This window comes from Drosophila ficusphila, unplaced genomic scaffold, assembly GCF_018152265.1.
Source record: "Drosophila ficusphila isolate 14025-0441.05 unplaced genomic scaffold, ASM1815226v1 contig_414, whole genome shotgun sequence".
Lineage (NCBI taxonomy): Eukaryota > Metazoa > Arthropoda > Insecta > Diptera > Drosophilidae > Drosophila > Drosophila ficusphila.
Window position 1 is genome coordinate 5413823 of NW_025064328.1, and position 12744 is coordinate 5426566.

Consider the following 12744-nt stretch of genomic DNA (forward strand, 5'->3'; position numbering starts at 1 on the left):
CTGGCCATTAAAATCAGGTGTCAATCAGAGGCAATTAAGAGTAACACGCTGATAATTGTTATTACTCTCCTTGCTCGGATTGAATAATTAAAGTCCTGGCAGGCGACTGAGTCATTAGCCAGAATCCCCATTGCGTGTGGCAATATTTGGATGTGGATTTGATGGCCTGGCAAAGTGGCGTATGACAGCGCCATGGGGTTGCGTGTGCATCCTGGTCAAGATCCCATAGCTATATTACCCTTCGGGCTTTCAGAGGCCGAGTTCCGGGGCCTATCCATCCATCGCGATGGTTGATTGACGGCCAACAAGCCAAATGCATTTCAATTAAACGCTAACCGCTACGATTCTACAATATTTCCATTTCTGGGCGAGGAGTTAGCGATCTTGTGTGTGAGTCTGTGTCTGCGTTTATTTGTCTGGTCAGGTGTGCTCCGATCTGCAGTGTTTTTCGTGACCAGAGCGAAGCAGTCCATGGCAATCCAAAGCGAACCGAACCGAACCGAACCCAAACTGAAACCCAAACCCGTAGGAGAACAATTCCAGAACAGCGGTCAACTCATCAGTATGCTGTATAAATTAGAGCATCAAACGGCGCTTTGCCAACTCGGAACTGGTCTATACTGTTACTGCTGCAGCACCACTATCCCCATCCACGATGCGATTCAACTATTCAACTGTGGATGAGGTGCTGCATGTGGCTACAATCGCTTCTGGCTTCTCCAATGGAATGGGTTGGGATGGGTTGGGAGATGGAATGGCTATGGCCATGGGAGTGCAATGACGAGGCGCGGAGTCATCGACGCAACTTGTGCACATATTGTTTCGAAATTGATATCAATTTGTTTTAATGGCCGGCCCATTATGGAGCCATTATATGGTTAGTCCGTGGGTTACAATAAAACACACTTTGTTACAAGCATTACGGACGCCAAGCCAAACAACCCATCAATTTGGACGGGGCTGTTGACTCGTGCTCCTGGACTCCATCGACTCGTCTCTCGTCTAATCCCAGATTGATTCCAATGGCCTTGCTAAATGCCCATGTCCAACCATCCGACATCGTCGGTTAATAAATGGCATATGCATGCATGTTGCCATGGAAGCGGATGTCCAGACACCAGAACCAGTAAACGAATCTCGATCCAGCCCACGGGATTATGACGGAAAGTGTGCTGGTGGAAATTTGAATAGCGAACTGGAACTGGATTTATAACATATCGATGTCTCCGAGGAGCCCCGTGGGGATCCTGATTAAGACATAACTCATTCTGCACAGTTTACTTATGCGGATGGTGGTCCATGGAGGTGACGCGCCACAGGAAGTTTATGATCCAGGTTGATTGAACCCAGCCCATCGCGACTATTTGGTTGGCTGGATGGAGTGGGGATCACTTTGCGGTGATCATGTTTTGCTATACGCTTCAAAAACTGTGAATAAACAGAAGCCTGGCATTTATGCGATATATTATACATTGTTCTTAATGATGCTGATGATCTAATAGAGCGCCCGAGTCACGCGAATTTAGAGTCGGGTTCATTGAACGCCATACAGAGTGACCGAAAGGTCCATCAAACCATCAAACAATCAAACCGTCAAACAATCAAACCACATATCATCCGATGTGTCAGTGGAAATCGATCAAAGCAGTGCGATTTGCAGCACATGTTCTCAATGCAATCATTTGAGGAAATCAACTTGGTGGGCGTTGCCAGCAAAACAATTGCTTATAAACATTGTAATTAGGCCCTTGGGGCCTTCTTGTATAAAAGGAGCTGGCCGCCAATCCAGGGAACAGTTTATAGGAATGGCTGACTTGGGTTATCAATCAAATCTTGGCCTCTTGCGGCGGTTCTTCGACGAGTTCCGGGGAGTAAGCCGCCAGGGAGACTCCTGGCCTCATCCCACGCCTCGCACTCAACTACGTTCGCGCCGCCCTGAGGTGAGTGGTGTTGCATCACCTATTCATCCATCTTTCCTAATCTTTGTAATCCACTTTTTGCTCTTTGCACACCCACAGTTTGCTGTGCTCGTATCCCAACAAGAAGCTGGCCAGCTTGCCTCTTTACCGGTGGATCAACCTGTTCATTCTGTGCAACATAATGAACATATTGTGGACCATGATTTTTGCCCTGCCGGAAACCAAGAATGCGATCGATATGGGCGACGACCTGGTGTGGATTTCGGGGGTGAGATTCTACTCTGATTCACCACCCACTCAACGGGCACAAAACTAATGGAACTCTCCAACTGACAGATGGCTCTTGTTTTCACCAAGATATTCTACGTGCATTTGCGCTGCGACAAGATCGATGAACTTATTTACGATTTTGACTACTACAATCGCGAACTGAGGCCCCATAATAACGATGAGGAGGTTTTGGGCTGGCAGAGGCTGAGTTACTTGGTAGAATCGGGGCTATATATGAATTGTTTCTGCTTGGTCAACTTCTTTAGTGCGGCCATCTTTCTGCAACCTTTGATTAGCGAGGGCAAGCTGCCCTTCCACTCCGTTTGGCCCTTTCAATGGCACCGAATGGACCTGCATCCCAATAAGTTCTGGGCCCTCTACATCTGGATGAGTGTTACCTCGCAGCACAACCTTATGAGCATCCTCATGATCGACATGGTGGGTATTTCCACTTTTCTGCAGACTGCCCTCAATCTCAAGCTGCTGTGCATCGAGATGCGGAAACTGGGTGAAATGAGGGTCAGTGATGCCCGGTTCCACGAGGAATTCTGCAAGGTGGTTCGTTACCATCAGCACATCATCAAGTGAGTTTCTTTTGTCTTAATACCAGGACTATCGAGTATGTTTTGTAGACTGCTCGAGAAAGCCAATAATGCTTATAATGGCGCCTTCAATGCCCAAATGATATCCAGCTTCTCACTGATTTCTATATCCGCTTTTGAGACAATGGCTACGGCGGCTGTGGATCCCAAAATGGCAGCTAAATTTGTGCTTCTTATGGTGGTGGCGTTCACCCAATTGTCGCTTTGGTGCATCTCAGGCACTTTGGTTTATACACAGGTAGGGATTTACTACGTTTGAACATTGATCTTCAAATAAGTTCATAAATGAGTGGGTAAAAACTTTGTTTTACTGATCTAAAGATGGCAATTTTTAGATGAGCTTAAACTTTTACTATCTTTTACAGTCTTTGGAAGTTGCTCAGGCTGCTTTTGATATAAATGACTGGCACACGAAGGCTCCAGAAATCCAAAGGGACATATCATTTGTGATCATGCGAGCCCAGAAACCGTTGATGTATGTGGCCGAACCCTTTTTGCCCTTCACCCTGGGAACCTACATGCTAGTAAGGACATAAAACCAATTAACTAGTTGCAAAACTAATTAACTACTTATTAGGTTCTAAAGAACTGCTATCGCTTGCTGGCCCTGATGCAGGAATCAATGTAGTTCGTAGCTTGTAGCTTGTGAAAATAAAAGTTGAACTCTTTCTGGGCATTTGCATTTGCATTTGCATGGCTCGTTTAGGTTGTCGCCGCGCCCAAACGACACTCTCGTGGGGCATCATTAACAATGGGGACGGGCCACGCACACCCAGCGGCGACAGGTGGAGCTGCCCAGCTGCAAAGTGCAGAGGAGGAGTCCGCGATGCACTGCCTCTGGAGCCAGCCTCGAACTTATTCAGACGTGACACGCATTGTCATGATCTGACCCAAACGCCAAACGCCGAATGCCAGACAATGAAGAGCGGCGATCGTTTAGTATTCGCTTGGTATTTAACATTTGGAGTTGTCCACTTGGGGGACACTAGGTGATGCTGCTCCATGCCCTTCACAAGTGGGAAGTGGGAAAGTCGCCCGTGTCCATGAAACGTTGACCGGCCGAAATGTCATTATGTGCCATGTGCACATTCGGCCAGAACGAAAAGCTCCACCACTTTTAAAAACTTCAACAACACACCCAATTCCCGGGTGCGTGTACTACTGCACTGAGAAAAAATATGATACTCATTTTTTTTCTTTAATATATATTCTATACTTGGTTCTTACTGTCTCAAGGGTGACATAAAGTTCCAACCTTTTCACGCTTAAAATTATAGATTGTTTTATTATACATATTATATTATAATGTTTTATTAATGCTTTTATTAATCAAGAATTTATTTCATACTCTGGGATCGAGTTAAATGATTTTAAAATTAAATTAAAGATCAATCCAACTTTTTTTCTGTAAGTCGGCGACTCCCCAATTTGGAGGATGGAGTGGGTGGTTGGCCGGCGGTTCGTTGGGGGTGGGCTTTTGTCAACTCCGGTCTGCTCGCCGCACTGATTAACATTTGAATGGCAATCCACGTACGAGCATTTAGAACATTGTGTCCATGGCTCTTTGTTGCTGTCTCCACATCTAATTAATTCCCCTTTTCGACCATTGTTGCCATGGAGTCGCTGCCACTGCCGCTGCCCCCGCTAATGTTAATCGCATTGGCAATCGCGATGGTAATGGTAATCGTAATGGTCCAACCACCGATCCAACTGCAGACCAGCGGCCAAGTTGGGTTCTCCAATTCAGTTTGTCGCGCCATATTCTAACGATCGGTCGGGTTCGGTCCCCAAATAAGCATCTGCCCACATAATCGCTTCAAATCTATCATATTATATCCCATTACTCAAGGGATATCCTTGAAACCATAAACGGTATTTAAATTAATTAAGTGGTTCTTGAAAAGCAAACATAAATTTACATGTGATTGAATTTCTGAAATTTAAAGAAATTTTTGGAACTCTATAAACTGTATTAATGTTTTTTGTATCCAAGGACATTTAATTTTCCCGAAAGTGGAATACCAGTATATGTTATTCCATAGTTGGTTGTGTTCCAAAAACTACAGGATCATCAAGGATAAAAAAAGTGAATAGTGAATATCAAAAATGATAAAGGATAAAGGACATATAGCATAAAATAATATTCGGTTCAATGCATATTCAAAGTTTCATTATCCTTTAGTATCCTCTTTTCCTTTATAACTATCCATACATAATTTCACAATTCTAGGTGAGCTTTTTAAATTTAAACGCGACACTTTCCAAGTACAGCCACCACTTGAGGTCAATAGCTAACGTTTCCCCAAAACTCTTTCGGCTTTTGTGCGGCGGTTGGGCGGAGAGCATAAAGAGTTGAGTGGACAATAAGCCGGAAGCGACATCCGGAGTTGCGGATCGATATGAGTCGAGCGACACGTAGCTAGGCTAGATTTTCGTTTAATGATCCAAATTCACGTTACGCATTGTGCACATTATGGCGGCAGAAAGGCAGAAATATATTTAACTATTCATGTGATTTTCCCATTTTCCACCCGCCGCCACACTTCTCGCCGCGGGGAAATTCTCCGTATTGAGGTCGCATATTTCATGTCATTTTGTCAGCCAATGAACTAATTAGATCATGTCGGATAAACCAGCGGGACTAACCACGAATTCTGATTCCAGTTAAACAGCACGCAATAGTTTCGACACCAGAAAGCCACCAGGTTGCGGCTAATAATGCCGCGATCAAGCTAGGAACCACCTTTCGAAGTAATTTTAAATTGAATCACAGTGGATCGTGGACAATGAAACCCAAAAAGGGATTACACCTGCTGCTGACGGCCCTACTGGTCAGTCTAAGTCTTAGCGAAATTAATGGTAAGTTCAAGTTTAACATAAAACATTAAAACATTTTATTGTACTGAAGAAATTTGTTAAGCCATCTTACAATAATATATTCTAAATTGGAAGAAGATGTAATAATTAACAGCAGAGGGATCTTATACTATAAAATCGTTCACGCGCAGGTCAAACAACCTGCAAAAATGGCTTGGGTCGAGTGCTCTATGAAAGATTGCCGAACCAGCAACTTCAGGGTTATGATGACGATGTGGTGAGGGATACGGCACCACCGTTCCGGGTGCTGGAGAAGTGCCAGGACTTGTGTCTTCGGGACCGTTCCGGATCCAATAATCTGGTGCGAACCTGCACCAGTTTTGATTTCCAACCAGGCAGTCGAATCACCTCCTTTGGAGGCAATTCTGAGTACGAAGAATCCCTGTGCTATTTGACCTCCGAGCAGGCTGGACCCGAGGGAATTGGAAGTCTGATGCTGGTTCCCAACAGTGTGCACTTCAATGAAATATGTCTGACTTGTAAGGGATTTAAAAAACCTTTAAAACATTCCAGTTTGTGAATATCTTCTCCCTTCTTTAGCGAGTCGCCCGGAGAGGGAATGTCCCAGCAGAAGATATGTATTCGAAAGGCATCCTCGCAAGAAACTAAAGCTGCCCATCAGTGACATCAAGGAGATAACTGCTGCAAATCGCTCGGATTGTGAGGATAAGTGCTTGAATGAGTTCTCCTTCGTTTGTCGATCGGCAAACTTCGATTCCACAATGCGATCCTGCACGCTGAGCAGATTCACCCGGCGCACTCACCCAGAACTAATGGAAGATGATCCCAACTCCGATTACCTGGAGAACACCTGCCTGAATGGTAAGTCCAAAGCACACAGTCCAAATGACTTAATTCAACCCCCGGGAACCATTGATTAGCCGAGCGGCGTTGCGATGGACTGGCTGTTTTTGTCAAGGAGGAGAACAAACGCCTGGGTGGCCCCTTCGAGGTGGACATATTCAATAACATGACGCTGGAGGAGTGCCAGACCATGTGCCTGCGGGCCGAGAAGTAAGTACTGCGGCTAATAGCTCTATTTTCAGCGACGCTTTAGCTAATTGCACACACAAACCGCAATCCCACAGATACTTCTGCCGATCCGTGGAGTTTGACGACCAGAGCAAACAGTGCATCCTCTCGGAGGAGGACTCCATCTCGCAGAAGGATGACATTAGCATCAGCTCCAGTCCCACACACCATTTCTACGATCTCGTGTGCCTCGATAATCGTAAGTGGCTACCGTAAAGACCCTCTCGTGTGAGCCGAGAAAAGTCAACAGCGACAACAAGATTACAGTGGTGCATCCCATCACAACGGTCGCATCCACATCCACATCCACATCCACATTCGACTTCTATTACCCCAACCACCAACTATATACTGTACTATACTATGTTGTTTTCCCGTTGCAGAACGAGCCAACGATTATCCAGATAACTCAGTCACCTCGCACCTCTTCTCCAGCGGCCGGCGGCCAGATACGGCATTCCAGCGGTACCGCAACTCCAGGCTGGGCGGTGAGTTTCACTCCGAGATCACCGGCCGTTCGCTGAGCGAGTGCCTCGACGAGTGTCTTCGCCAGACGAGCTTCCAATGCAGGTGCGTTTTCAGTTGCCGTTGTCTTGATTCTAGTTTCGATACCCTAACACAAGATACTTTCGCTGGCTGATCCCATAGCTTTAAGGGAAAAGTAGAAATGTAGACTTACAAAGATGTTGAATCCATTAAACCTTTATAACTATATATATTATATTATATATTATATTATAATTTTTAGGGTATTCCCATCTTCGTTGTCCTTAATCCACTTAATCGTTCTGGTTCTCCTACTGCCTCACTAACGAAACCACTCTATCCTCTCGCAAATTACAGGTCTGCTGTGTACAGCGATCGTTTTCGTACTTGTCGCCTGAGTCGGTACAATCAAAAGGACGGCATGCGCATTATATACGATGCTGATTATGATTACTACGAGAATCTAATGTGTAAGTTGCAAGAGGAGGTGCTAATAGCGGACCAGTAATCCCTGACTTTGCTGCTGGTTGTGGTACTTGTTTCTATCCGCAGTGAACGTGGTGGGCGGAGGCGCCGACGGCGATGGCGGTGGCCACGGAGTCAGTGGCGATGGCAAGCGACCCGGGGATCAGTCGGGCAGCAACTGGAGACAGCCTAACAAGCACGACGACCGCTACGGGTCAGGCGGTTCAGCCGGCGGAGGAGGATCGCACGGGGGAACGGGTTCTGGCGGCTCTCGACTGCCGACAGGCGAGGGCGTCGACTATGGCCGGCCATACGATCGTTATCCGGACTTTGCGAGCAACGAATATGGTAGGTGGTGCTGCACTTTATGATCTCTAAATTAGCTTTTAATACCCACTTTAACCCCGAACAGATCGCAATCCTTATGGCGGAGATCGCGACAGAGATCGCTACCCGCCAGATCGTTATGGCTCCCGATATCCCGCCGGCGGAGATGGAATGGGCTATGGCAGACCGTATGATCGTTTCCCCGATGATTATGGTAAGTTGAGTTGGATAACTTGATAAGCCCTTATAACCCTTAATGTCACAACTATAAAATAAGCTCACTTATTGCTAATTCTACTGACAACTAATTCACTAACCCCACGCCAGATCGGTACCCAGGTGGTCCGGCTGCCAATGGCGATAGAGACCGCGACCGGGAAAGGGATCGAGATCGGGATCGTTATCCAAGCGCTGATCGAGATCGCTATCCAATGGATAGAGATCGCTATCCCGGCGACCGGGATCGTTATCCAGGAGCTGGCGACAGGGATCGCTATCCGGACACCTATCCACCGGAGCGTTATGCGGACAGATACGGGGATCGACGATATCCGGACAGGGAGAGGGATCGAGATCGCGATAGATTGCCTTACCGCCCACTGCCCTATCCCGGAATCAACGACAATAGCCTCCCCAGTGACCTGCCCCACACTCGACCCTATCCCACGGATGATGATGCTCCCTTCCGGCCGTACGGATACGGAGGTGGACGCTACGGGGAAAACAGATACGACAGTCGCTACCCTGCATCGCGTTTTCCACCTGGTCGCGAACGAGATCCTGTGGGCGGTTACACGGGAAGAGATGCCCCGGATAGCATTTTCCCGGACAGAAGGTACAGACCTTCGTCCCTGGATGGTCCGAGGTATCCGTACTTGCCCGACTCACGTGGTCCACCGGGCAGATACGATGACATCGTACACAGTGCCAGGAGACCAGAACCCGACTCTGCGAAAAGATACCCCCCGGCCCCAATTGCTCCAACGGGAAGTGCTAGCAAGTACGCCTCTACTCCAAACCGGTTTCCGGTAGGTAACGATCGCTATCCCATTGACATCTACAAGTACGGCAATCGTCCGGGACCCAATGATATTGGCAGGCGACCGGGTAAGTACTTCGGAACGGGACTAACCAACTACCACTCGTAACCCGTAACCCATTTGGTGGCAAGTAAAGATAGAAGTAGATCAATGCTAACTAGTGTACTTAATTAGGCCTGGAACGTCCGCCACCTCCTTTCTATGATTACGACTATGAGGAGAGATATGGAGATAGGTATGGACCCTACGATCGGGAGTACGACGGTCCGCCGGGAAGAAGACCTCCAAGCGGTGGTCCCTACGGACGCTACGATAGTCCCTTCAATCGACCCTACGGCGGTAATGGTCTGGACGATCGTCCTCTGCCCCTCCCCGGATTAGGTCTCTCCCATCCACCCACCGCTTACGGAGGAGGTGGAGGTCATGTGGGTGTGGGAGTGGGGGTGAGCTCGGGTCCCCGACCTCCGATCACACGGTGCGAGGAGAGCGACAACTTCAAGCAGATTGCCGCGCGGCACAAGATGCGTCGCCACTTTGTGCGACGAGCTCTGATCGTTCCGAGTCTCATCCAATGCGAGCGGGAGTGCATCGAGAGCCGGGACTTCGTGTGCCGCAGCTTCAACTATAGGTGGGTGGGGAAAGGGGGATGCAGATACAAGATAAGCGCTACACGAAACGCTACAAATTCACATTGCAAATTTCAATTTGCAGAGACTCGGCCGCCTCCAGCTACGAGGACAGAGATAGGGATCGGGATCGCGAGTCGCCAAACTGTGAGCTGAGCGACAGAGATTCGCGGGAGCTGGACATCCACGATCCGGGCACCTTCGACGCCTCCAACTATGATTTCTACGAGCGCAGCATCGGACGCAGTGATGGCGAGTGCATGGACGGTGGGTGGAGAGCTGGCTGAAATGATCATGTATCTTAATTAAATAAAATGCATAATGTATAATCTAGTGACACAAACCTGTAATGAGGAGGGCATGGAGTTCACCATTCGCACACCGGAGGGTTTCTTGGGGCGGATTTATACTTATGGATTCTATGATCGCTGCTTCTTCCGTGGGAATGGAGGCACTGTCAACGTATTGAGGCTCAGTGGACCTCAGGGTTATCCCGACTGTGGAACTCAGCGGGTAAGTGACCTAACCACTTGGAAAGCTGGAAAAAAATTCATTAAAAATGTATTTTTCAGTATGGCGATACCTTGACCAACATTGTAGTGGTTCAATTCTCGGACAATGTGCAGACGAGCAGGGATAAGCGCTACAATCTGACTTGTATTTTCCGTGGTCCGGGAGAGGCGGTGGTTAGCTCCGGTTATATAGGAGCAGGGTAATACGGATTCCAAATTTTCTCCGACTTTTTCCCACTCACACTTTTTACTTGCAGATCTGGTAGTCCCATTCCCATCGAATACTTACCAGCTGAAAATACTTTGAGTTCCAAGGTTCGCTTGAGTATTTTGTATCAGGGAAGACCCACCACCACCATTGCAGTGGGTGATCCTCTGACCTTCCGGTTGGAGGCGCAGGATGGCTACAACCATGTGACAGACATCTTCGCCACCAATGTGGTGGCCAGGGATCCCTATTCCGGACGCAGCATCCAGTTGATTGACAGATTCGGTTGCCCTGTGGATCCGTTTGTATTCCCTGAGTTGGACAAACTGCGCGATGGTGACACTCTGGAAGCCCGCTTCAATGCCTTTAAGATACCCGAGTCAAACTTCCTGGTCTTTGAGGCTACCGTTCGCTCTTGTCGCGAAGGATGCCAGCCGGCTTATTGTCCCGGGCCAGCGGGTCGCCAGGAACCTTCCTTTGGCCGCCGGCGAAGATCGCTTAACACCACAGAGGAACCCGAACCGGAGGCACTGGCTCTGGAGGGCAGTAGACAACTGGAGGCTTCCAACTCAGACGAAGTCACCGTGGTCAACAGCACCACTGTAAGTGCAACTTTGGGACAGGCTCCTTTAAATGAGACTCAATCGGGTGAGAAGGCCAAGGAGAACGAGGAACCCGAGCAAGTGCGGGAAATGATTGAGGTGATTAGTGAGTAAAGAGAACGATCCACAGAATGTAACAAATCTGCTTTAGGTGTTTGAAACCCGGGAGGAAATAGAGAAGGAGTCGTATCCCCGCAAGCTGGTGGCCCCCGTGGAAACTGTGTGCATGACTCCCGCCGAGTATCACGGGCTAATCACAGCCATTATTCTCCTAATGATCCTGCTGTTCAGCATTACGCTGGTGGCGGGTCTAGGCTACAGGTAGGGAGTGCTTAAGAACCCAATCTAATCCAAAGATCGATGCTAATTGGAGATATATTTGCAGGCGCTACTGGAAATCCATCTCAAAGAATCGACTGGTGGACAGGCACTCCCCGATCCATTCGCTCGGACACTCCCATTCCTCCATACGCACCCATGAGCGGTTCACCGAGATCGGACACATGCCCAACCTGAACGGAGGAGGAGGTGGAGGAGGCGGCGGAGGAGGAGGAACTGGGGGCGGAGCCAATCAGAGCGCATCGAATCGGGCCTCAAACGCTTTTCGCACCAACATGTCCATGTTCGGCGGCTCATTACACAAGACGTTTGCCACGGGGTGAGGAAAGGCAGGCGGCCAGTCGAGTCGTCGTCAATCGCCAACCGGTCCACTTATGGGGTGCCTAATGTCTTTACAGAAACTTGGCGCGCATGTGCCAGCTGCCGGTGATAAATCCCATGCGTAGTGCAGCACAGAGTGGCCACCAGTTCGAGGATCCCAGCGAGCCCATCTACACGGATCCCTCGCTCTTCGAGCGTTCCAGGCAAGTGGCCGTCCAACCCGTAACAGATCCGCAGAAAAAGCCCCCATCCACCGTTTGCAATTGTAAATATGTTCGCCTTTTATTCCGATTTGTCTAACCGTCACTCGACTACAAGGGTCTGCAGACGCAGAGGCCCACCTTGTTGCAAAGTCCATCCCGTCCGCCGGCTATTTGGCAATGGGTAGTGCACCAGTCGCCTTGCAACTGGCACAGGCCAGTGAACGTGGGCATATCACCTGTAACTAAACCAGAAGTTAACTCCCAAGTTAGGCACTATCTCCGGCTTTGAATCGGACTCACTTGCATGGGCACCGACTAAACAGACTAACAAAATAGCCAGACAGATGCGTAGGTATTCCATGCTGATGTGCTGTCGGATTCAGACTAAAAGTCAAGTCGTGAAGGCGATAGCCCGTATCAGTCAACCGAATCTCGAACTCATCTTTCGTCGCTGTTCTCTTGCGAAACATTTGACTTGTATTTAAAATGTAAATTACTGATAATTTCCATTTCCATTTTGTGTTTCATTCACAGATCGCTGCGAAGTCTGACTATGGTGGCCGAGTCCGAGGACAATCAGGAGGTCTGAGATCCAAACTCCAATCCTCCTGTGATTAGTTGTAAATAAGCTAAAGGTTCTAAACTCCATTTAATCAAAGACAACCCGACAAGTATCCACACGCGATATATCTTTACGCTAGCTAAATGCGTGGAGGAGCCTCGAATATTCAAGTAGCCTAAGAAGTGCACCACTGACCAGTATCCAAATATTATGATCTTATGCTATTTAACATAGTTTACCTAAGCCTAACAACAGAAAACACAATTATTCTCTATACCAGCTAAGATATGAAACGCAATAAAGCCTAAACTTATCCATAACGCAGCCGACTTTCGTTCTGCCCGAGGGAATGC

The 12744-nt window shown here is 48.1% G+C and overlaps 3 protein-coding genes across 6 annotated transcripts; 2 read left to right on the forward strand and 1 right to left on the reverse strand.

Moving 5' to 3' along the window:
* The first annotated feature begins 1805 nt into the window (after window positions 1–1805).
* Window positions 1806–3419, forward strand: LOC108086398 (odorant receptor 47b). The gene is given in 7 exon segments (XM_017183300.1): window positions 1806–1883; window positions 1885–1940; window positions 2019–2187; window positions 2256–2773; window positions 2822–3029; window positions 3157–3315; window positions 3369–3419. Coding segments are annotated over 7 exon segments (1239 nt in total).
* Window positions 3420–4520: 1101 nt separating this feature from the next.
* LOC108086442 lies at window positions 4521–12711 on the forward strand. Of its 4 annotated transcripts, none has more exons than XM_017183357.2 (20): window positions 4521–4663; window positions 5456–5650; window positions 5800–6147; window positions 6209–6490; window positions 6550–6682; window positions 6757–6899; window positions 7084–7270; window positions 7544–7656; window positions 7739–7999; window positions 8064–8192; window positions 8306–9085; window positions 9193–9646; window positions 9730–9911; window positions 9979–10157; window positions 10217–10356; window positions 10414–11065; window positions 11118–11287; window positions 11352–11624; window positions 11704–11891; window positions 12364–12711. In XM_017183357.2, exons 2-20 carry the CDS (start codon window positions 5578–5580, stop codon window positions 12378–12380), a joined length of 4704 nt encoding a protein of 1567 aa, XP_017038846.1. In that variant the 5' UTR covers window positions 4521–4663; window positions 5456–5577; the 3' UTR covers window positions 12381–12711. The 4 variants fall into 4 exon arrangements, with proteins under 4 accessions (XP_017038846.1, XP_017038847.1, XP_017038845.1 ...); XM_017183358.2 differs by having other exon boundaries at window positions 11704–11829; XM_017183356.2 differs by lacking the exon at window positions 12364–12711 and having other exon boundaries at window positions 11704–11926.
* LOC108086447 lies at window positions 11883–12233 on the reverse strand. The gene is made up of 2 exons (XM_017183364.2): window positions 12130–12233; window positions 11883–12071 (listed from the first exon to the last, which is right to left on the reverse strand). The coding sequence occupies exons 1-2, from the start codon at window positions 12188–12190 to the stop codon at window positions 11938–11940; spliced, it is 195 nt and encodes a 64-aa protein (XP_017038853.1). The 5' UTR covers window positions 12191–12233; the 3' UTR covers window positions 11883–11937.
* Window positions 12712–12744: the final 33 nt, after the last annotated feature.

Bases quoted from the DNA above. Each gene is read 5' to 3' on its own strand.
- LOC108086442 (XM_017183356.2), top strand. From the start codon at position 5,578: ATGAAACCCAAAAAGGGATTACACCTGCTGCTGACGGCCCTACTGGTC. The intron at 6,900-7,083 runs GTAAGTGGCTAC...TTCCCGTTGCAG, and splicing joins TCTCGTGTGCCTCGATAATC to AACGAGCCAACGATTATCCA. The intron at 8,193-8,305 runs GTAAGTTGAGTT...ACCCCACGCCAG, and splicing joins TCGTTTCCCCGATGATTATG to ATCGGTACCCAGGTGGTCCG.
- LOC108086447 (XM_017183364.2), bottom strand. From the start codon at position 12,190: ATGGAATACCTACGCATCTGTCTGGCTATTTTGTTAGTCTGTTTAGTC. The intron at 12,072-12,129 runs GTGAGTCCGATT...CTTCTGGTTTAG, and splicing joins TTTAGTCGGTGCCCATGCAA to TTACAGGTGATATGCCCACG.